We start from the raw sequence: 22,389 nt of genomic DNA, 5'->3' as shown, positions 1-22,389 counted from the left end.
AAGCAAATGCTGGATTTGGAAATGATCCAACACTTTAGACACAGTTCTGCCACTATCAAGCTATGTGAGCTGAACAGATTGCAAAAACTTCTCTGGGACTCAAATCTAAAGAGCCATCCTAAGAAGCTCATAAGCAGAGTCTTTCAGACAAGGCAAATACATGAAAGGAATGGAAATATTCATTTCTAAAGGAGAGATACTTCACAGCAGGTCACAGCTTGTGACCATCCATCACAGGACCATCCTCAGCTCTGGTCTTCTTGCCATTGATTAATATTAATTTCAGTACTAATTCCTGCGAAAGGAAGAATAAATCACTTTCCAAATCAGACACAGAAGTGCATGAAACATTTGGTCTTTAAAAATAGGGTCTTTGCCTTTCTGTGAGCTATCCTTGTAGCAAGTAGTCTGGCTCATTCTTAGATTTAAATATATGAATGATTGATTATACTGCTATTCCCAACTGCCAGCTCAAAAAAAATATATGTAAAATAATGAAGTGACTGTCACACAAAGCATTGTTCTGAGATTTGCGTGAGAGTATTTTACACAGTTGTCCAGATTCACCATTTCACAACATATGTTACTGCTTAGGCATAGTAAAGAACACGGGTGCTTGTTTGTGCTCAGAAGAACCAGAGGTGGAAACTCTGGAATAACTGATTAAGGTACTGTAGCGTGAGATGCTTCCCCTTATTCTTTATCCCAGAACTCTCAGTAGGGTCCTAAACACAAAAAGGAATGTTGCCTCCTTGAGCAGAAAGAAATGCAAAGAATCATTTGGTGGCGAATTTAACTCAACAAACATATGCCAAGTTCCCACTATTTCCAAGGCATTCTCACAGTTGCTAGGAACAGAAATTGGGTAAGACCTACCTACTCTTTACCCTAGAAAGCCTGGCGGTTGAGAGCAGTGGTGGGAAGGCATGACCATGAATCACTCTTACTTCAAATCGAATTTTCAGCTCACTTTGGATGGATGAGTTCTCTAGACAACAGTTCCTCTTTTGTAAATGATTTGAATGACACAATAGGACGAAAGACTTTTGTAAGACTAGGATTGACCTACATTGGGGTCGATAAAATTTCTGGAGAAAGAAATTTCGCTCTAAGTGACCACAATAATTTGGAGAAAAGTAATTGAAGTTCCAAATGGGATAGATGTAAGTTATCTCTGGCCCCAAATCCAGCAACAGTGACACAGTTTGCAGAATGAATGTTCACCCTCTTGAAGCACTAGACCAAGGCAGATTCCCTACCATAGGACAGGGGTAGCACATTAATAAGTAGAGTCTAGGCATAGGTCCTGCTCCTGTCCTTCCCAGGACAGGCTTAAGTCACAGAGTGGGGATTTTTAACCACACAAATTAGATGTAGTGAATTTCCTTTTCTATTTTTCCTTTTATTTTCCCATCTACAAGAAATTCTCAAGTAATTCTAAAGTCCAGACTGCCCCTGCTAATCCCAAACCAGTAATTAGGTCACGATTCTGTCCCGCGTTAACTATTCACTACAGGAGCAAATCCCCAAATGCCTTTCATGACCCACTTCTCTCAGACTCCATGGGAGAAACCCATCAGCACCTATTACTTCGTTTGGCTTCACATCCAAACAGAAGTTAAATTATTTAGAACACCCACCTCAGGTCTGGGCGGTCCGTCCTCTATCCTCAAGTGAGCTCAAGATGCTGGCACTAGACTTGCCTCCTGCCCAGGGAGCTCACCTGGCCTGCACTCCCTCCCTCCTTAATGCTCAGGCCACCGCAAGGGCTCACTTCTTGGTCTCCCTTCTCCCCAGCCCCCAGCTTCGGCTACCTCGGCTCCGAGGTACCTGCTTCCCCCGGGCGGGCAGACCCAGGTGGAGTGTAGGGGACCCAGAGGCCTATGCTTTCAGGCGGAGGTGTGGTCCCTGCCGCAGTTGCAGCAGCCTGGGGATTGGGACGCCGCCACGCGAACCGCGCGGGAGGGGTGTGGGGGGACGCTGAGTCCAGGGGTCAAGGTCTGCGGCTGAATTCCCCGAGAGTCAGTTTGGCCGGGTAGGGGTTGCGGGGGACCTCAAGGTGCAAAATGAGGGTGCTTCGGTGACTCGGAGCTGCGATGAGGGCAGCCGAGAAGGACAGGCCCGCGGCTCCCCAAGAAAGCGGGGCGCGCGCCCGCGCGGTGGGCGGGAGTCCTGGGGGACGCGGATGGGCGGGTGCGCGCCCCGCGGGAGGGGGCGGAGGAGGGGTGAGGAGGCGTCTCTGCTGAGCTGCCGGGCGCACAGCGCCAGACTCAGACAGAGCCTCGCCGCGGCGGCGGCGGCAGCAGCAACAGGCGGCGGGCTGGGCTCGGGGACGGAGCGGGCGGAGGCGGCGAAAGGGCGGGGAGCGCGAGGAGGAGCGACTGGGCCCCGCCACCGCCGCCTCTTCCCCACTGCATGGACGAGCACATCAGCCTTCTGCGCTCGCCGCCGCAGCCCTTCGCCCACCACCGCACCCACCCTCCCCAGGACCCTGCGAGCAGCGGCGGCGCCCAGACTCTGGTGAACCCCGGCTACGCCGAGCCCGCCGCAGGCCCCGAGCTGCCGCCCGACATGACCGTGGTGCCCGGGGACCACCTGCAGGAGCCGGAGACGGCCGACGGCGGCGGAGGCCAGCCTCAGGGCGGCTGTGGCGGCGGCGGAGGCGGCTGTGACCGCTATGAGCCGCTCCCGCCCGCGCTGCCGGCTGCGGGCGAGCAGGACTGCTGCGGGGAGCGCGTGGTCATCAACATCTCGGGGCTGCGCTTCGAGACGCAGCTTAAGACCCTCTGCCAGTTCCCAGAGACGCTGCTGGGCGACCCCAAGCGGCGCATGAGGTACTTCGACCCGCTCCGCAATGAGTACTTTTTCGACCGCAACCGGCCCAGCTTCGACGCCATCCTCTACTACTACCAATCCGGGGGCCGCATCCGCCGCCCGGTCAACGTGCCCATCGACATCTTCTCCGAGGAGATCCGCTTCTACCAGCTGGGAGAGGAGGCCATGGAGAAGTTCCGCGAGGACGAGGGTTTCCTGCGCGAGGAGGAGCGGCCCCTGCCCCGCCGCGACTTCCAGCGCCAGGTGTGGCTGCTCTTCGAGTACCCCGAGAGCTCGGGGCCGGCCCGGGGCATTGCCATCGTGTCCGTGCTCGTCATCCTCATCTCCATCGTCATCTTCTGCCTGGAGACGCTGCCCGAGTTCCGCGATGAGAAGGACTACCCGGCCTCGCCGTCGCAGGAGGTCCTTGAGGCGGCCAGCAACAGCACGTCGGGGGCTCCCGCGGGAGCCTCCAGCTTCTCGGATCCCTTCTTCGTGGTGGAGACCCTGTGCATCATCTGGTTCTCCTTTGAGCTGCTGGTGCGATTCTTCGCTTGCCCCAGCAAGGCCACCTTCTCAAGAAATATCATGAACCTGATAGACATTGTGGCCATCATCCCATATTTTATCACCCTGGGCACCGAGCTGGCTGAGCGACAGGGCAACGGACAGCAGGCCATGTCCCTGGCTATCCTAAGGGTCATTCGCCTGGTGAGGGTCTTCCGCATCTTCAAACTCTCCCGCCACTCCAAGGGGCTGCAGATCCTGGGGCAGACACTGAAGGCTTCCATGCGGGAGTTGGGGCTGCTCATCTTCTTCCTCTTCATTGGGGTCATCCTTTTCTCCAGTGCGGTCTACTTTGCCGAGGCAGACGACCCCGCTTCAGGTTTTAGTAGTATCCCGGATGCCTTCTGGTGGGCAGTGGTAACCATGACAACAGTCGGGTATGGAGATATGCACCCAGTGACCATAGGGGGCAAGATAGTGGGGTCTCTTTGTGCCATCGCTGGTGTCTTGACCATTGCATTGCCGGTTCCTGTTATTGTTTCCAACTTCAATTACTTCTACCACCGGGAGACAGAAGGGGAAGAGCAAGCCCAATACATGCACGTGGGAAGTTGCCAGCACCTCTCCTCTTCAGCTGAGGAGCTCCGAAAAGCACGGAGCAACTCGACTCTAAGTAAGTCGGAGTATATGGTGATCGAGGAGGGGGATATGAACCACAGTGCTTTTCCCCAGACCCCTTTCAAAACGGGCAATTCCACTGCCACCTGCACCACGAACAATAATCCCAACTCCTGTGTGAACATCAAAAAGATATTCACCGATGTTTAATATAAGATACGAGTGACATACTGTGCTAAGTATTGTGTGGAACGTGCCCCCTTGGTCTGTGATGCCCTTGTTTTGTACATTTCCAGACCATTCATCAAGGAAAGGACCTGAAGTAGTGGAAAGCACACTTCATTCTCCCCCTCCCTACTGCTTCACACGGAAACAGGTGCCTGTGTTGCAGGTGGGCTGCACATTCTCTCAGCTCTCCTTTTGCCCCTCCCCCCCTCTCTTGATTTTTGTGATCAACAATCTTACATTAAACTTGTTTTCGAGTTACATGCCCTATTTAAAAAAAAAAAAAAAAAGTACATCCTGGGAGGAAATGAAACTAAAGAACAGTTGGAGTAACTGTTTAACCTCAAAATTTAAACGTAGTTGTTTCTTTACTAAGTAAAGAAGACAAATAACTTCAATGATGCTTTAGTTTGGTGGACCCTTCAACGTTATTTATTAAATATTTAGTTCAGTTTCTACCGGCTGGGTACGTGGATGAGAAGTCTTAACTGGAACTATGACTGTAAACCCACCATAAGTTTGGTGTTTGACTGGAGTTTCTAGATGAATCCTCTCCTCCCAGAATCTTCAAGGTCTCTACAACTTTGAACAAAAGGAAATACCCCAAAACGTCCTGATCTAATTACCTTAACTCTTTGGGGCTTGCAATGCATTTTGAAAGTCTTTGGACTGTCAGATTCTGGTGAAATTTATGCATATGTCCCAGCCAACATCTATCAAAGTCTAAAAACAGATGTTTTCAGTGCTGGTGAGAAACAAAAAAATTTCCTAATGCATGTGAGAGATAAGCTTCTTCAGTATCGCAAGAAGATTAAAGTGGCAGACACCCCTTCCAGCAGAAGTTACTAATTCGGACCTGACTGATGCAGTTCCCATAGCAACCCATGTTTCCTGGGAAACCCGAAAAAGGTTGTCATGGCATCTTTTGCTCTCTAGCCCCACCCCCAGCCCCTTCCGTTTCCACAGTAACCTTTCCAGATGGTTCCTACTTAACGTGATTTCATAAGGAAAACCACTATTTGAATAAACCGCACAAATAAAGTTAGGTCTGAGAATCTAAGGCGGTGAAAAGAACCAGGAAATGCATTTTTTTTTTTGCTATGAAAATCATTGATGTTATTCCATAATGACTGAAAGAAGGAAAATATCATCTTTGGAATGTTACTTGTAAACCACAATAAGACATGATCTGAATTAAATGCCAGGTGTTAGGTAATAATTTTAAAAGATGCTTCTCTACAGTTTTCTTTCCCCACGAAGTGACAAGCCAACAAATGGAATTTAAAAGCAAATGTAAAAAGTGTTCTGTACATAAGCAAATGAGAGATTCCATGTTCCTGAAACTATTACAAGGGACCTTCAGATTTCCTCACTTAAAAAAAAAAATTACAAAGACAGGTCCTACAACCTGTCACCATCACAGCACTTGAAAAGCTAAATAAACTTCAAATATGTAAAGGATGCACATTTTTAACTGAGGGAATTACAGGCAATCAACGGAAAGGAGGATCGGGAAGAAACCAGACCTTGAGGGAACACCTGCAAGTGTCGGCCATATGCTAAGGGTTGCCAGCAGACAAACAGAATCAGGTGAGCACTGGGTGGGCCTTTGTACAGGGATCAAGGGGAATGTCATTCATATGTATATTAACGAGACTTCCAAAACCCACAATTTCATATCAATTATCTGCCAACTGGCTCTTAAAAGGTCATTTACAGCCACTGACATTTTTTCATATTGCCATTATCATTTGGTTTCATTATTTATTGCAAAAAGAATGAAAAAAAATCAAATCTCTTCACAATAACTTTCACCCAAACTGAACTGAAAATTATTTCATTATTTTTACCTACCCACTTGGCTTCTGAACAACCTGTTTCTCCTTTAAAAAGAAAAAAAGGCAGAATCTTCGGTTGTTAGATTACTGGTTCAGTTTTCATTTACATAAATTATTTATTAGTATTGAGTAGTGCAGTTCTTTGAAACAAATGGTTAAAATTGAAAACAGTAACATTTTACTTAAACGTAATCATTTTGCATATGTATTATGTATATGCATGTATACACACACACAAATATACATTATGCACAATTGCCTTTTGGTTTTCTTAACACATTACTATTCTGTCCTTTCAGAGTAAATGAGAGCTGACCTATCTTAAAGCTCATAAAATATTTTCAGGTTGTCAGAAGCCCATCTCCCTTATTACTTGTGCATTAGAGACAATGGGAAATAATGAATGAGACTATAATAAGAGGGGGAAGAAGAAAGAAAAGACCAGCTCCCCCCACCCCAACAAACAAAATAGAGGCAAGAAATCTGTATGTACCCTGTCATGGGGTTGTTGTTTGTTCTTATCTAGGTGTATCTAAAGAGGACTCCTGTATCTAGTTTCCTTTGTTTCTTGTTTGAGTTACTTTTAATGTTGATGTACTTTAATGAATGAATGGTAATGACCATATATTCTTTTTATGACCCATTTTGATAATAATTTTGGATATAATATAGCAATCATATAAAAATAATTTTTATCTGTTCCTAAAAGATCTTAACATAAAGATGAGCAAAGTGCAGTGACAATTTTATTTATATTTATGCAAAGAATATAGAAACCTCAATTCATTCCATAAAGAAATTATAGCTGTGCCATAATTTTTTGTGTGACAGTAATTAAAAAGGGAACTTTTATTTTCTATCCAGAGAAATAGTACAGGTTTTGGGTCATAACTTTAAGGGTGTATATTGCTGCTAGTCGCCATATTGGATGCTCCTTAAAGGTTATAGGTTTGTGTTTTGATTTTTTGGATAGTAGTACCTGGCACAGAATGTAGCACCTGGTATGTTTGTTGAGTGAATGCCTGTTATCTTACATTCATGCTATGTCTGGGCTTTGAATGAAGTGGTTAAAAAGCATAAACTATGCAGTCATATTGCCAGGGTTTGAATCCTGACTCTCCTGTATGACCTTGAGCAAATTACATAACCTCTCTGTTCCTCAGTTTCCTTATTTGTAAAATGAGGATTGTAAATAGCACTTTATATGTTTTGTGAATATTACATGTTAACACAGAGCACTTAAAAATAATTGTGTGGAATGCATCAGAGATTTTGCTAAGATTATATTTTGTGATCATTACTCACAAGCATTGTGTGATTAATGCAAAGCTTTGTGAATATGAAATTCACAAATAATCAATGGCCTCCCATTTCCTTTGTAAATAACAATAATAATTACCATTTGTTAAGGGTCAACCAAGACCTGGACAGTTGTCAATTCTGCAAGGTAAGTGCCATTAACTTCATTTTAGGAGGATGAGAAATAGATGGCTGAAGTTAAATGATTTCCCTAAGACTCCAAGAGATCCAATGACAATGTAAAGTCAGGTCATTCTGGCTCCAAAACCCATGACTTATATTAAGTGATTTCAATATAAAATAGCATAAACCCCTTATGCTTTTAGGTTTGACTTCAGCCCATGTTACTAATGAATGAATTTATACAAAGAGAATACTTCAGAAACCTATTCATTCAGTAAATGAAAATTAACCCTTTCTTAATAATCAGATTTTTTTATCCAGAAGGATCAAATATATTATTTAAATTGAATAAAAATATTGACTTTTCTGGTAGTAAAAGATTATTTTCTTATGATTTGTTTATCTGGATTAAATCTTAGAAAGCATAATCAGCCATACTAGTGACACCTACTAAGACTATGGATATTTATCAGTTTTGAGATAAACTTCCTATTTTTATGTGTTTTAATCAACAACCGAAGATAGTCTTATGCAACTTATTGTTTTTCCATCTCCTTACATTTTGCTTAAGTTACTGAAGACCAGAGAAACACGCCAGAGAGCTGTGTAAACATGTTGACTCTCCCTTTATAAAGGGAGAAATTGCTCAGAACAGGAGGGTTGAAAGCTAAAGGAGATTGCCAGTTCCTTGAAATGTGTGACATTATAGCTTTACGAAACCTCCCCCTGGATCCTTAAGAGAATCTGTGTGCTACAAAAACATTAGGATATAATTTTGCCACATGTACTAGCTGTAGCCTCCTCACTAAAGTCCTAGGTCATTTATGAAATAAAAGTAGATCATGATTTGGGCTTAGAGAAAAATGCTAATGAGTCCACATTTGCCATTGCCAGTAAATTTGCCGAGCTACAGGCTTCACCCGTGAGCTCAGTTGTGCGTTTTGGGGATTGAAAAAGTAAACATATGTCAGTGTATAGAAAGAGATTCTGGTAAGGGGTATGACTGGATCCAGGCACATCCATCAGCACCTGGTGGGGGTGTATGTGTCCTGCAGCTGGTGAATCCAGAGAGAAACATGGAAGCTAACACTTGTTATTATTTTATTTTTTATGTTCTGAACTAAAGTTATACCAAACTCACATATCCACCGACTATGGTGACATAACCATAGACACCTACACAGATGAGAAAATGTTCTATCAGTTATTTCTAAACTTCTAAATAGAATTTCAGAATTGAAATTTTAAATGCACAGTCTGAAGAAATTTGAAGTTATGGTTTGTTTACGTAAAACTTGTTATTACATAAAACTTGCTATTTACTTCTTTACAACCTACTCAAGTAATTACTTTGCTGATAGTAGATTAAATACAACATATAGAGTATATACCAGTAGTTTACTCCTGTGAGAACCATAACTATTAATTTACTGACTTCTACACATTTAAAATTTCAACATTCTCTGCAGCAGTCCCAAGCTCTTCTCACCTCTCAGCTGTGAATAGAAGTGATAACCCCTCCCACTAAGAAATGCAAAGAAGCACAATCTGAAGACTTATGGAAAACTGTGAGTTAGAGGTGAGGAGCATGAGAACGGGGAAGAGAGGATACTTAGGGATCACATTTTAGGATTTTTTTTTCTGTTTTGTAATTGGTTGTGGCAAATATATATATGAAATCACTCGTTCTTTAAACATCTTTAGGGAGTGGTTGGCAACCTTTGAAGAAATGGTAAATCAGAGGAGGCAGGAAGAAGAACGGAGAAGCCACACAGAGCCCCAGCCTCACTGTTGTGACTCAGCTCTCAACTTCCTGCCAGAGAATGGCCATTGCTATATAGCAAAAAAAAAAAAAAAAAAAAAATGATATTGGTATTCTTTATATACTCATATTCAGCTTGTAAATATAATTAAATAATTCAGGCTAGTTTTCGAAGGTTGATAGCTGGATGCCTTGGTTTTTAATGATGCGGTGAACTAATTTTCCAAATTGTAAAGAAATATACATTTTTACAAAGAAATGTTTTCATGGTTTTTCTCACTTTTCCTCCTTAGATTTCAAATTTGTACCATCTCTTATCAAATGCATTAAAGGAGAGACCTAGAAAAGAGGCTCCACCATTTTCTTGGGAGCCATGTTATTTATGTTGTAGCCTAAATAGTGCAGAATAGGAACTCTGTCCTGAAAAGAAAAGAAAAAAAAACTGAGGTTCTAATCATGAATAAATAATATAGCAATTAGATGGTTAAAAATGTATTTCATCCTAGCTGAAGAATGTTGTGAATAAGTCTGTTCATGCAGGACTCTGGAGACTCAAGGGTCATTCCCCTTGTGGTGGCCAGGAGGGGAAGCTTTTTCTCCTCCAGTGAACTTCTAAGCCCACACCCCTTGTCGGAGCACAAGGTCTCTTGGGAATCTGTTGAGATCCCCACTGATGTTTCTGTAGCCTTACACCTTACACCCGCAGTTTGTTCCATCCTTTCCTCTGCTTGACTCTTCTTCCTGTGGCACCCTGAGTGATCCTTTTAAAACATTTGTCAGGTCACGTTACTTCTTTGTATCATCACCCACACAGAGTACAAACAGAAGGCCGTATAATGGCTTGCAGGACCCCACCTAACTCAGCTTCTCTTACTCTTCGGGCCTTGGTTGCCAGTGTCCTGTGTAATCCTGTGCTGCACCCACACTGGCCTCCTTACTCTGGTTCCCTCACAGCAGGCAGGCTCCACCCTGGAATCTTTGTACTTGCTGTTCCAAGGCCTAGAATGTTCTAAAATCAAATCTGATACCTTATGACATCACCTTCAGGTGTGTGACCTTCTCATTGAAGCCTTCCCTGGCCACTCTGTTTAAAAATCACAATTCCGTAATATTCCCCGTATCCTTTTTATGCTTAATTTTTTCCTCTGACATATTAGATATTTTATTTACTTGCTTTATGGTCATTTTTCCCTTTCCTTCCACAAAGACATGAAGTTTTGTGTGTTCTTTGTGCTATATTCCCTAAGACTTGGAAATGCACCTGGAATACAGTTGGGATTCAACCAATATTTATTGGAGTGATCTATGAAAGAAAGAATCTAGTTGTCCCAATTGGAATTGGTTTTGTCCTCTCAAATTTTTGTGTTGTGCTTCATTCATTTTCATTACTGTGTGGCTTATATTCCTCACAAGGTGCTGTGGATAAAATTCCTTATGTTCAGATGACTGTGGAAGCTTCCATTCGGTAAAACATACTTCAGTACTACCCAGTTATAGGAATAAAATTCCTTCATGTAACTTAGACATTAGACATCGGCAAGGATACCTGAAAGTTAGGCTGCTTCAGACGGACTGTTTCCTACACAAAAGCTAATGGAGTGCTTTTTATAAATGGTACATTACACAGCTTCATCAGAACAAATAATGTGTCCAAGAGACTTGTCTGTCTCACAGACATTCTAAGAAACTTCCCTGTACGTTGACATTTGAATTCAGTTAATGGTGAGTCCTGAAAATCCATGAGGTCTTCATTACTTACTATGGAAGATGATTGAATTAGGCATTAGAGATTCACCAGTGAGTCATGTGACAAAACTCTATCACTGATGTGGCCTCACCAGATAAAATCACTTATACCAAACACTTTTAAATGCAGTTATCAAGTAATACGATAGGTGTTTTAGTCAGCATTCTTGTTGCTGTGACCAAAAGACCTGACAAGAACCATCAGAGGAGGAAAGTTCATTTTCTCAGTTTCAGAGCTGTCAGTCCCTAGATGGCTGACTGCATTGCCAAAGGTGAGGAAGAACAGCATGGCAGAAGGGCGTGACAGAAGAAGGCAGCTTAGGACAGACATGGCAGTCAGGCAGTAGAAAGAGCTCCACTGACCAGGGACCAAACATACACCCTAAAGCTATATACCCGTGACCTATCTCCTCCGGCCATATCCTACCTACCTACTGTTACCACTCAGTTAATCCATGTCAGTGGATTAAGGCACTGTTTGGGTGGAGGCTCTCTTAACCCCACCATTTCTCCTCTAAACTTTTTGCATTGTCTAAAACGTGAGCTTTGGGGGGACACCTCAAATCTAAACCATAAAAGTCAGTTGTGTTTTACATGAAAGGAGAGGGGGACATTTCACCCATGAAAAATAAGTGCAGATTCTTAGAGTGACTTCAATAATGACAAAACTTCGACTGCTTCAGCAACCTAGTTGTATATGTTGGTGTTGGGGGATTCCTGGAAGCTCTGTAAGAGTGAAATGTATAATATAGAATGATGGAAACTAAAGCATTGGTTTGAATACTGCAGATAGCATCATGATCTTAGGTAATATTGTGACAGATGTACTTTCCTCTGCAGCAGGAAAGGAAGATTCTCCTAATATGAGTAGAGAGCAAGTTTCTGCACACCCCTTCTGAATTTCTGCTTTCCGGATTTCTTAGGCAAAACAGACCAAAGAAGGACCTGGCTATTGCCTCTGCACATCCAAGTAGCACGTTTCCTTACCAAATGTGTCAACAAACTGCAAATTGATATGCTTGAGTTTATATGGAGTCCAATAGAAGTTAGGATTTTTTTTCTCTTTTTATCAGTTCATCAGTTAAGCCCACATAGGAATTCTGAGGATAAATGATTAGGGCTTTTTTTATGACACAAAATAGAGAATTAAAATTAGTACTTTAATTTCTTATTTTTTTCTGGTTTTGGATGAGGGATTTGTGATATTATTTATTTTTATTATTTAATTCAACATGGACTTCACTGGATAGTAAAGAGACAACCTCAACTGTCATTGCATTTTTAGTTATTTCATGTAAGACTATCAAACAATAAAAATCAGATATTCACTAGTACACAATCTCTATAAAAAATCATGATGAAAAGCATGCTAAATAAGATTTCCAAAGGGAAAAAAAAATTACTGGATAGGCAAGATTCATAGAAGTAATTTCTCCAAGTAAGAACTGTTTTACTTTATGTTTATGTTCTGTGGACCTTTTGCCTGCAAACATTTAACTGATTTCAAAAGGGAAATTTATTTTACCATGTAACTGTGAATGACACCTATTACTAAACCTAATTATTGCTCAGAGTAGTATTGATTATACTTTAAAGATCATTTTCCCATAGTGTTGTAGTTAGCCTTTTCCCTGACATGACCAAAAGGCCTGACAAGAACAATTAAAGGAGGAAAAAGTTTATCTGGGGGCTCACAGTTTCAGAGGTCTCAGTCCACAGATGGCACCTCCATATCTCTGGACCCAAGGTGAGGCAGAATATCATGACAGAAAGGGCACAGCTGAGGAAAGCCATTCTGGACATGGGAATTAGGAAACAGAGAAATTCTCCACTTCAAAATGTGTGCCCCAGAGGCACACGCTCAGTGACCCACTTCCTACAGCCACACCTTACCTGGCTATAGTTACCATCCAGTTAATTCCCAGCGGGATTATTTCACTGATTGGGTTAAGGTTCTCATAACCCAGTCATTCATCTCTTAAATTTCTTTCATTCACCTCTTAACTTTCTTTCATTCATCTCTTAACTTTCTTTCATTCATCTCTTAACTTTCTTTTATTCACCTCTTAACTTTCTTTCATTGTTTCACACACACAATGAGGGGGGACACCTCATATCTAAGCATAACACACGACTTCCCAGTCTTTTGACAAGTTCACATCTTAGCATATTATTAACTTTAATGACTAAGTGAGTTTAAATCTATTTTGCCCACCAAAGTACATAATTTTCTAGACCCCAATCAGAAAATGGTATGCAATGACCAAGAAATCTTACTCATCTTTGTGTTTACTCACTGTTTAGTTAGTAGAATTTTTAGAACTTATTGGTGTACAGCTAATTCTAAGAAATTTAATAGTTGTTGCAGTATAGACACATGAAAACAAATTTCCCATAAATCTACGTGTTTCAGACTGACTTCAACAATTTCCTCGTAAAATACAAATTAGTGAGGCCAATAGTTAATGAAGCTGAGTCTCTTTTATTTAGGTCTTGGTGGAGAATTAATTAACTTCTTCACAACTGATAATTATTGAAATTTGTTCTTATACTCTTTTCTTGCTATATATGCTAAAACATTTATCTGATCAAATATATTTGATTATAGATCACCATTTTCTACTATATCACTTTTCTCTCTCTCTTTTTTTTTAATGGAGTGAATTTTTTTTTTTTGGTAGCACTGAAGATTGAACCCAGAGCCTTGCACGTTCAAGGCAAGCACTCTACCAACTGAGCTATATCCTCTGCCCTTGATTTTGATAATGTACTCAGATGTTCATTATTTTCCTTTCAACCCACTTCTTAGCCCCTAGGATAAACATCATGATTAGTATTAAGACATTACTTATATTTTTTGGTTTCTGATGAAGTACAACTCCCTCCACACCTATAATCTATTAGAATGCCATAATATACCAGACTTATTTAATAATATTAAGATCATTGAGAGGCAGGTAGAAGGCTAGAAAAGAAAGGCCCAATTCCTTATTAAAAGGGATGGTACACCAGCAGGTGAAGTGTAACTTACCAGAACTATTGCAGTAACATCAATGCCAGATCATTCATAGTACTTTTATTTTCTTCTTAGTAGTCTTTAATAACTATTAAGCCATTGTAATTTTCAGACTCTCATAGTTAATCCAGACGTATGAGGAAAGCTTTAGTAGGTGATTGTCCAGCACATAGTAGGTGTGTAGTATTTAATTTCCATTAAAAGCACACTCACATTACAGATCATCATCTTTGGGTATGTGGTTTGGAGACATCTGCTAAAACCAGGAGTATACATGGGAAATGGTCTTCTCTGTCTACTACAGTAGATAATATTCACATATTGAAGCCTGGGTTTAGCATTCTATTTTTGTCTTTGTAAGTATCCTTTATATTATATAACTGGTAATTTTCTCGAGTGTATAAGTATGATTTTAATATATCCTCTATTCATTCAACATATATTCACTGAGGACCTCTTGTGCATTAGGGATTTATTCATCCATTTTATATCTAAAGCATGTATTGTGTGCCAAAGACTACTCTGGATTCTAGATATAGCAGTAAACAACACTGTCATGTTCTGATATTTTTTAAAATTACTGTCTATAATTTTTTTTTTTTTTAGTTTGTGGGAGGAGCACCAAACCTGTCACCCTTATTTTTTAGTTCTCCACAGACCTGATGTTGTTCTAGTTCATGATACTTTAAAGTGGCCCATACCTGTGCAGAGGTCATATTTTAAAGTATCAGTATATTTGAAAATTATTTGTAATAAAAAGAAACTAACTATAGGTTAGCATCCTGTGGCTCTAGAACGTGGCTCTCATCAGTACAGGACTTATTCTGAGACTGGCTGTCTGTCTCCCTCCCTCCTTCTCTCTGCCTCTTTTTTATCCTCTCCATGATAACTATGTGAGGATGTGATTTCTATCCATTTAGAAGTGTTCTCATCTTAGGTAACCATAGTAGGATGATCAGAAAAGAAGCATACCCTCAGAAATACATTTAGAAGATTAATACATGTATTTTTATAAAAATCAGTGGACACTCAGAACCTCTCAGATGGTTCTAAGAAGGAGGATACATTTTTATGTTCAGAAAGCCAGTTATCACAAAAGGCTGGATCAAATTTGGGCATCATTATTAATGAAAAAGAATGTATAATTTCAGGTAATTTGAAATTTTTTCTAACTTAAAAGTATTTGACATGTGGTTAATACCTTTAGGAAATTAAATTGATTGAACTTTTCTTTTTTTATTGATTTTCTTATTTACATATGACAGCAGAATGCATTACAATTATTATTACACACATAGAGCACAATTTTTCATATCTCTGGTTGTACACAAAGTATATTTACACCAATTCATGTCTTCATACATGTACTTTGGATAATAATGTACATCACATTCCACCATCATTTCTAACCCCATGCCCCTCCCTTCCCCTCCCACCCCTCTGCCCTATCTAGAGTTCCTCTATTCCTCCCACACTCCCCCTCCCTACTTCACTATGAATCAGCCTCCTTATATCAGAGAAAACATTCGGCATTTGTTTTTTGGGGATTGGCTAACTTCCCTTAGCATTATCTTCTCTAACTCCATCCATTTACCTGCAAGTGCCATGATTTTATTCTCTTTTATTGCTGAGTAATATTCCATTGTGTATGTATGCTACATTTTTTTAACCATTCATCTACTGACAGGCATCTAGGTTGGTTCCACAGTTTAGCTATTGTGAATGGTGCTGCTATGAACATTGATGTGGCTGTGTCCCTACAGTGTGCTATTTTTAAGTCCTTTGGGTATAGATTGAGGAGAGGGATAGCTCGGTCAAATGGTGGTTCCATTCCCAGTTTTCCAAGAAATCTCCGAACTGCTTTCCATATTGGCTGCACCAATTTAGAGTCCCACCAGCAGCGTATGAGTGTACCTTTTTCCCCACATCCTCGCCAACACTTATTGTTGTTTGTATGCATAATCGCTGCCATTCTGACTGGAGTGAGATGAAATTTTATTGTGGTTTTGATTGGCATTTCTCTAATTGCTAGCAATGATGAACATTTTTTCATATATTTGTTGATTGATTGTCCATCATCTTCTGAGAAGTGTCTGTTCAGGTCCTCGGCCCATTTATTGATTGGGTTATTGGTTTTTGTTTATTCAGCAGATTCCTGAAGACCCCACATAAAGAACTGTACAGCAGCACTAACCAGTGGAATACTCAGTTTTGAATTGCCTGGATCAAGAATGCAGTGGCAGTTAAACCACTGAGGGTGGTGATCTGTCTGCCAGCACATATTTTTATTTCAGTTGACATTAAGTAGTACGTGTCTAACATATGCTTTACATGAAGAAAATGGCTCAGAGCTGGAGGATTCTCTTCATATTATGCGCAGCATAAAAGATACTGGTCAAGATACAAAGAAGAATGTTAAATAAGGTACCATTTCAGCCTTTTGACATTTTGATGAAAACTCATCATCTGGAAACTATAATCAGTGTTACAGATGAAGAAAATCTAAACGTTTGGTTCTAACAAGCTAACTATAACTGTTTTGTTTTGTTTTTAATTAATTACCGGACTGTATTTAATCATGAGATACATGTGTTGTGTTCTGTGTTCTGAGTTCATGTGAAGTTTGATTTTGCGAAGATGTGCTTTGTACCAAAGGCTCCCATACATAGAGCAGCCCATTTACATATAATAAGTGAAGTCTACACTGTGCCCAGATAAATAATATTAAAGACAGACTTGCCCAAAAGAAATGTGCCTTGCTCAATTAAGCATTCTCTTATTTTCTAATTCAAAATTATAGATTTAAAAATTAGTCGTACGGGTAGGTTTTAGTTGATCTTAACTTCATGGAAATATATTAGTACTTACTATATGTTTGTCATATATCAACTAAAATTTTAACATTTAATTAATACTTTGAAACAGTTCATATATTATGTATTAATTCAATTTTATTTTCATGGGATGTTTGATGTAGTGAGACAAAGCACATTCCAAAAAGCTATACATATATATATACATTATATATATATATACTTATATATTTCATCTGATGTTTATAGCTTTTCCTTCAAAATTATAAGTGTAAAAGATTCCTTGACTCATTTCTATTTTTATATTCTTTTAGAAATGGAGCTCTTTTTCAACTAAAAGAAAAAAAACACAAGATTTTAGTTGGAAAAGAGATTTAGGAGGTCATGAGGATCGTTTCCCATTTGGGGACATTTCACTTCTGTGCCATTATCAATGTATTTACTGTGACATTTCAGCAGAATGGTAGCTATTTGTATATTATTTTATAAGCCTTATGGAAAGTCAAACTGTGAACATTTAGTATATAGAATCTAGTATACGGAAGAGTTTTTTTTCATTTCCATATTTTATTTTCAAAAGACATCTGAACAAGCACATAAATAACCACTCTCCTGCTACTTAAATGCATCACAATGCTAAATTATGATAAGAACACTTATGGAATTTTAGTTTCCATAAAAATATTTCAGTGACAAAGCCAATATTTTAAAAAACACTTTTGGGTTCCCTATAGAAGGAACTGCAGGTGATGAATTTCATTAATATAGAAGAATCATTAACTAAACAATCATACACCTACTAGCAGCAAAACAGATGGATAGGAGGTACAATCCAGGTAATGTCTACAATGAATTTTTCACAATCTGCTGGTAATTCCTTTGTGATCAAAATTGAAGCCCAGATCACAATAGGAAAAAGAGAAGTAAAGGAATGATGACTATCTCAAATGTGAGCTATGTGAACCTTTAATCATGATGATTTGTGACTAAAATAGAGCCCCCACTTTATTTTTTTTTCTATGTTTGCCCATGTAGTAGAGATACTGTCCCAGGAAACAGCCAGTCCATGGCAGCCAACTTAATCCCCATAACTGATGATCACAGCCTGGTTAGCAAGAAAATAATCTATAACAGCAATGGGGACGATTGAAACAAACTGATGAACGGTGTGATAGGAGTTCTAGACATTCAGATATTTTAGAAAGGATTGGTAGGTCTTACAAAAATAGACACAAAAATTGCTTTCATAAATCACCAGTGGTACAACTTTAAGCATTATAGTATATATCGTATCTGAGTCATTATCATAAGCTGCAGCTTAAAATAAAGACAAAACCTGAACTTTTACAGTAAAAGGACAGAATAGTATCAAATGAGAAACCTGTCACACCAGATACAGAGTAGAAATAGCACCAGCCTAGATAATGGGGGACAGAATTCTTGCTCACGTCCTACCTGTGGGACCCTAGGTAAGACAGTAACCATTGCTAGGCTTCAGTTTGCCAGGTGTGCTGGTTCAGTAATCTCCAAAGCCCTTTACAGCCTCCAAACCTTGTTATGCACATTTCTTGAAAAATGCTTTGAAGAATGCTGTCTTTTGCCTTTCTGAAGAAAAGAATAAATTGAAATAAGATTTAAGCCTTGAAAGTATCAAGCTGATCATTCCTCCATTGGGTGTGAGAAGAGGAAATAGGATTCTTTATCCTCTAAGAATTTTCACTCATCTATAATGGGAACATGAAAAGGTAAAGAAAAAAAATCACTGGTGAAGGGAAACAGATTAATAGCTAGAAAGTGGGGAGGATATTTGTTAAATATATGTTCAAAATAATTTGATGTTAAGGTGATTTTCAAATTGTATTTGAAATGCTAACATGGTTCAGAGCTTTATTGCACACTCAAAATTTTAAGGTGGAAGAAAGAGTAATAGGGATCTCTTGATTCTTTTTACACAAGAGAGCTTTTAAGCAGGTAAATGGCTCTGCCAGTGACTCTTAATTACCCCAAGAAAGTCCCTTTAACTTCTCAGAGCCCACAATTCTTTGCCTGTTAAGTGAAGAATTTAAATTTAGTAATCTCTGTTTCTTTTTATCTTCAAAAATTCTATGACATTTTAAGATGGTTATAATTTATGCATACATGTACATGTTGTCCCCCGCCCCCGTCACTAAGATGCCACATCTCTCTACTTACGTGACTAAACAGATTGCAAATCCAAATGTTCATGTTTCTACTTTTACTAATTGACCTCAACAAGACATTAAAAAAGGTAAATCTTATTTTCATTCTGACCATAGCTTACTTATGATTTCTTATTTTATCTTGGAATGCAGAGTTAGTTACCTAAACAGAATATCTGTTCAAGTTACTCTTCAAATTTTTGTAGTTTAATAAACATTTAGCATATGAGAATCAAAATATTGTGCTCACCAATGAACTATAGCTGATTGTAAGGTACATCTTTGTCACACTTAAAAGTTAATCCCCTTTTTGTCCCAGAAACAATGACTGTAGTATAAAATAAAACTTTGCGAATTTATCTGGATACAAAGGAGGCCTAATAGAGTCAGATTATAACTAATTTTGCTCAGGAGTGAGAAATAAAATTCAGGGATAACCCAAACACTTTTGCTTGGCATTAGCGGACAGTTTAAAAAAAAGAAGGGTAATAGCTTTTGCACAACAAAGTTAACAGGTAACTGTACCCACTGACAAACAGGATTTATTCTGGATGCTGGTTTTATGGTAGAAAGAGGTTAGGTTAGAAGAATGCTAGAATTTGGACACTAGAGAAATTATTAAAATGCTAGCAATCCATTTGAATAATACAGAAATATTTTGTCATACTGAGATTATTTGTCCAGAAGTTTAGTCTTATATCCCTTCCATTCAGAAAAGGGGGCAATTTTTAAAGGCCTCTGTCATAATAGGAAATGTATATTTTGACTAGTAGAGAAACTAAGTAAAACATTTAATCTAATAATTTTGAGTTTTGTGAATCTGAATTTTCACTTTAGGTGTAATTGAGTGTCTTATGTGTTAGTGTTAGTGATCTTTGTGAGAAGTGATCTCCTTGTTTTTTTTAAAGTTGGTGAAATTTGCAAAGTGGTGATTCTGGCATATTGTGTTAATACTCTATCTTTCAACCATTTGTGAACTGACTGTACTAAACAAACCATAGTAGTATCTCTTCTGGTAAATTGTTTCTATGGTGTGATCTCTTAATGCTGGGTTTGGGGTGGGGGAGGTTAAGTATTTAGTTTCATCATCAAATTGTCAAAGTGTTTTTCTTAAATGCCATAAAATTGTGTGACTATAAACCAAATAAAAATATCCTCTTTTTTTTAATTTTAAGGGCCTTGTATAGACCATTTTGGGAACTACACCATAAATGGTATCATTTATGTTTAAAAGTTTATATATATATATATATATATATATGTGTGTGTGTGTGTGTGTATATATATGTGTGTATATATATACACATGCACACACACACAAGGGAAAGCAAAACAGTGTATTTTGTAGAATTTCTATGTAATATGCAAAATGTTTTAAGAATGGTTTTGAAATACCCCAGAGATGGTAATTATGTAGTGATCAGAATAACAAATACCACTTCAAGTTTTTCACTTGTTTATTTACATAGAACATTTATATTCTACTTGGTAAAGATCATGCCTATATTGTATTTAATTTCTAAAACATCCTCATGAAGTGTTGGTTCCACCTGAAGTTTAGAGATTGAACAATCTAAATAAGTGTAGAAGGCTCAAATGACTTGTCCAAGATTGTCTGGTCAATAAGTGGCTCTAGATCTCATGTTCTTTAGACTTTCACCCTCTGTCATGTTGTATTCATCCTATTACTGCCTTTATGTTTAAAACTTTGACTAACATTTAATTTTAAAAGAAATTTGGAAAATTTGAGGGTTTGGTGAAAATGCATTGCTGCTATTATCAACAGACCGTTTTAGATACTTCCGAACTAGTCCTTCACCAAGAATATTCCACCTGAAACTTATTAAGTTCACTCACCCTGACCATAGACAGTAGATTCCTTTGATATTGAAATGCTAGACTGAAAAATGATCTTCCTCACTGATCTAATTTCCTTTTTAAAAATCCACTATAATGACTGATTTCTGAACAGTTGAAAGAAGCAATACAAGAAACTGTAGCCATTCTGATACAGAGAGAAAAAAATTACTAGAACCACCAAGTTAACCATTTTCTAGACTCTTATTTCTCATCACACACTTTCTGTGATTAGGAGAGTACAAGGAAGGGAAAGTGGGGAAGAAAACTATATTTTAAGAAAACTCATATTTTCTGTAATTATACAAAAGATTTGATTATCAGATATTAAGGTAGCAGTATTACTAACATTTAACCATAGTTCAAATATTTGTTAAACTTTCTCCACATATTTGAAAATGCACTTAAGAGTTTTCCCAGCTAAAATCTAATGACTGTTCAGTTTGAATGTGGAGAACGTTCATGCATTAATCTAGGACAAATACATTTTTATTCCTTTTCAAACAACAGGTAGGCACTGTTAATGCTTTCCCTTGTAAGTCAACAGTCTGTGATACATTATGTACTTTTACTGACTCGCAATGCAATGCTACTGTGAATATTTAAGTGAACATGTGCTTATTATATAAGAAATTAAAATTTTCTAACCTTAAAGTTAGTTCTCTTCATCAAATAGATAAGTCAAACAAGTACTATTTTGTATGGAATGAAGTAATAATCATTCTTAATTATAATAACAAATAATGGAATTCTGAATATGATGTAAAACCAAACATACATTTTTTTAAAATTTTTTCTATATTCATTTTTTTGACATTGATTTATGTTAATTTATCACATATTGATGTAAAATTAAAATAAGCTCGTATACTATGTTCTCTGATGTTCTTGTTATAATTGTGGGCCTTCTGTTAAGTAAACAGCAGTAAATGCCTGTGAGTTTTGATTTTCTGATGTTTTCATCTAATCCATTTTTCAAATTTGTCATTGGATTTAAAGTATTTTCATTGCAAATATTGCATACATAATTCAATAAAAGACCCCAAAAAACTCCGGTTGCTCATACCAATAATTTTGAATGGCTCCTTTCCTTTCCTTGTTTTTGCAAAAGAGGAAACACCAAAAGCTGGGCTGTCATCAACAGCTCAAGCATCAGCTGCCATTGTGTGAGTTCCACAGACTGTGGTGTGTCCTCACATGAAGACTTCTGTGCATTACACTTAGCAAGCCTTGTGGATATCAGCATTCCTGGGTTTCTTCCATTGCCTCCTATCTTACACTCAGGGGACCAGTAAAATCTCAAGGAAGAAAAAAAATTATTTGCAATAAAATTGTGCCCTTATACTTTGTGCCAGTCATTGAAGAGTAAATTATGGTACAGCAAATTACATTATTTCAATTAAAAATGTGTATTGAGCCAGGCATGGTAGCACAGGCCTGTAGTCCCAGCAACTCGGGAGGCTGAGGCAGGAAGATTACAAGGTCAAAGCAATTTAATGATACCCTCTCTCAAAAGAAAAAATAAAAAGGGCTGGGGATATGACTCAGTTAACTGCCTCTAGGTTCAATCCCTGGTACAAAAAAAAAAATG

At 38.8% G+C, this 22,389-nt stretch overlaps 2 protein-coding genes across 6 annotated transcripts in view; one reads left to right on the top strand and one right to left on the bottom strand.

Annotated features, from left to right (window-relative positions):
- Positions 1–2,004, bottom strand: part of LOC110599469 (uncharacterized) — a 92,634-nt gene extending 90,630 nt beyond the window's left edge. The window contains exon 1 of one of the 2 annotated variants that reach the window (XM_078026984.1): positions 1,641–2,004. The gene's annotated coding sequence lies outside the window, so the exon portion shown is untranslated. The remainder of the gene's footprint in view (positions 1–1,640) is intronic. The other variant, XM_078026985.1, reaches the window with a different exon arrangement.
- Positions 2,005–2,213: 209 nt separating this feature from the next.
- On the top strand, positions 2,214–21,870 carry Kcna3 (potassium voltage-gated channel subfamily A member 3). Of its 4 annotated transcripts, none has more exons than XM_078026982.1 (3): positions 2,214–5,754; positions 8,894–9,003; positions 16,100–21,870. In XM_078026982.1, exon 1 carries the CDS (start codon positions 2,416–2,418, stop codon positions 4,147–4,149), a length of 1,734 nt encoding a protein of 577 aa, XP_077883108.1. In that variant the 5' UTR covers positions 2,214–2,415; the 3' UTR covers positions 4,150–5,754; positions 8,894–9,003; positions 16,100–21,870. The 4 variants fall into 4 exon arrangements, with proteins under 4 accessions (XP_077883108.1, XP_077883107.1, XP_077883109.1 ...); XM_078026981.1 differs by having other exon boundaries at positions 16,097–21,870; XM_078026983.1 differs by lacking the exon at positions 8,894–9,003.
- The last annotated feature ends 519 nt before the right edge of the window (positions 21,871–22,389 follow it).

This window comes from Ictidomys tridecemlineatus, chromosome 11, assembly GCF_052094955.1.
Source record: "Ictidomys tridecemlineatus isolate mIctTri1 chromosome 11, mIctTri1.hap1, whole genome shotgun sequence".
NCBI lineage: Eukaryota > Metazoa > Chordata > Mammalia > Rodentia > Sciuridae > Ictidomys > Ictidomys tridecemlineatus.
The sequence above is the reverse complement of the archived record's forward strand: the minus strand, read 5'-3'. Positions and strand labels throughout refer to the sequence as shown.

Excerpts from the sequence above, each read along its gene's own strand:
- Kcna3 (XM_078026983.1), top strand. The coding sequence starts at position 2,416 with ATGGACGAGCACATCAGCCTTCTGCGCTCGCCGCCGCAGCCCTTCGCC.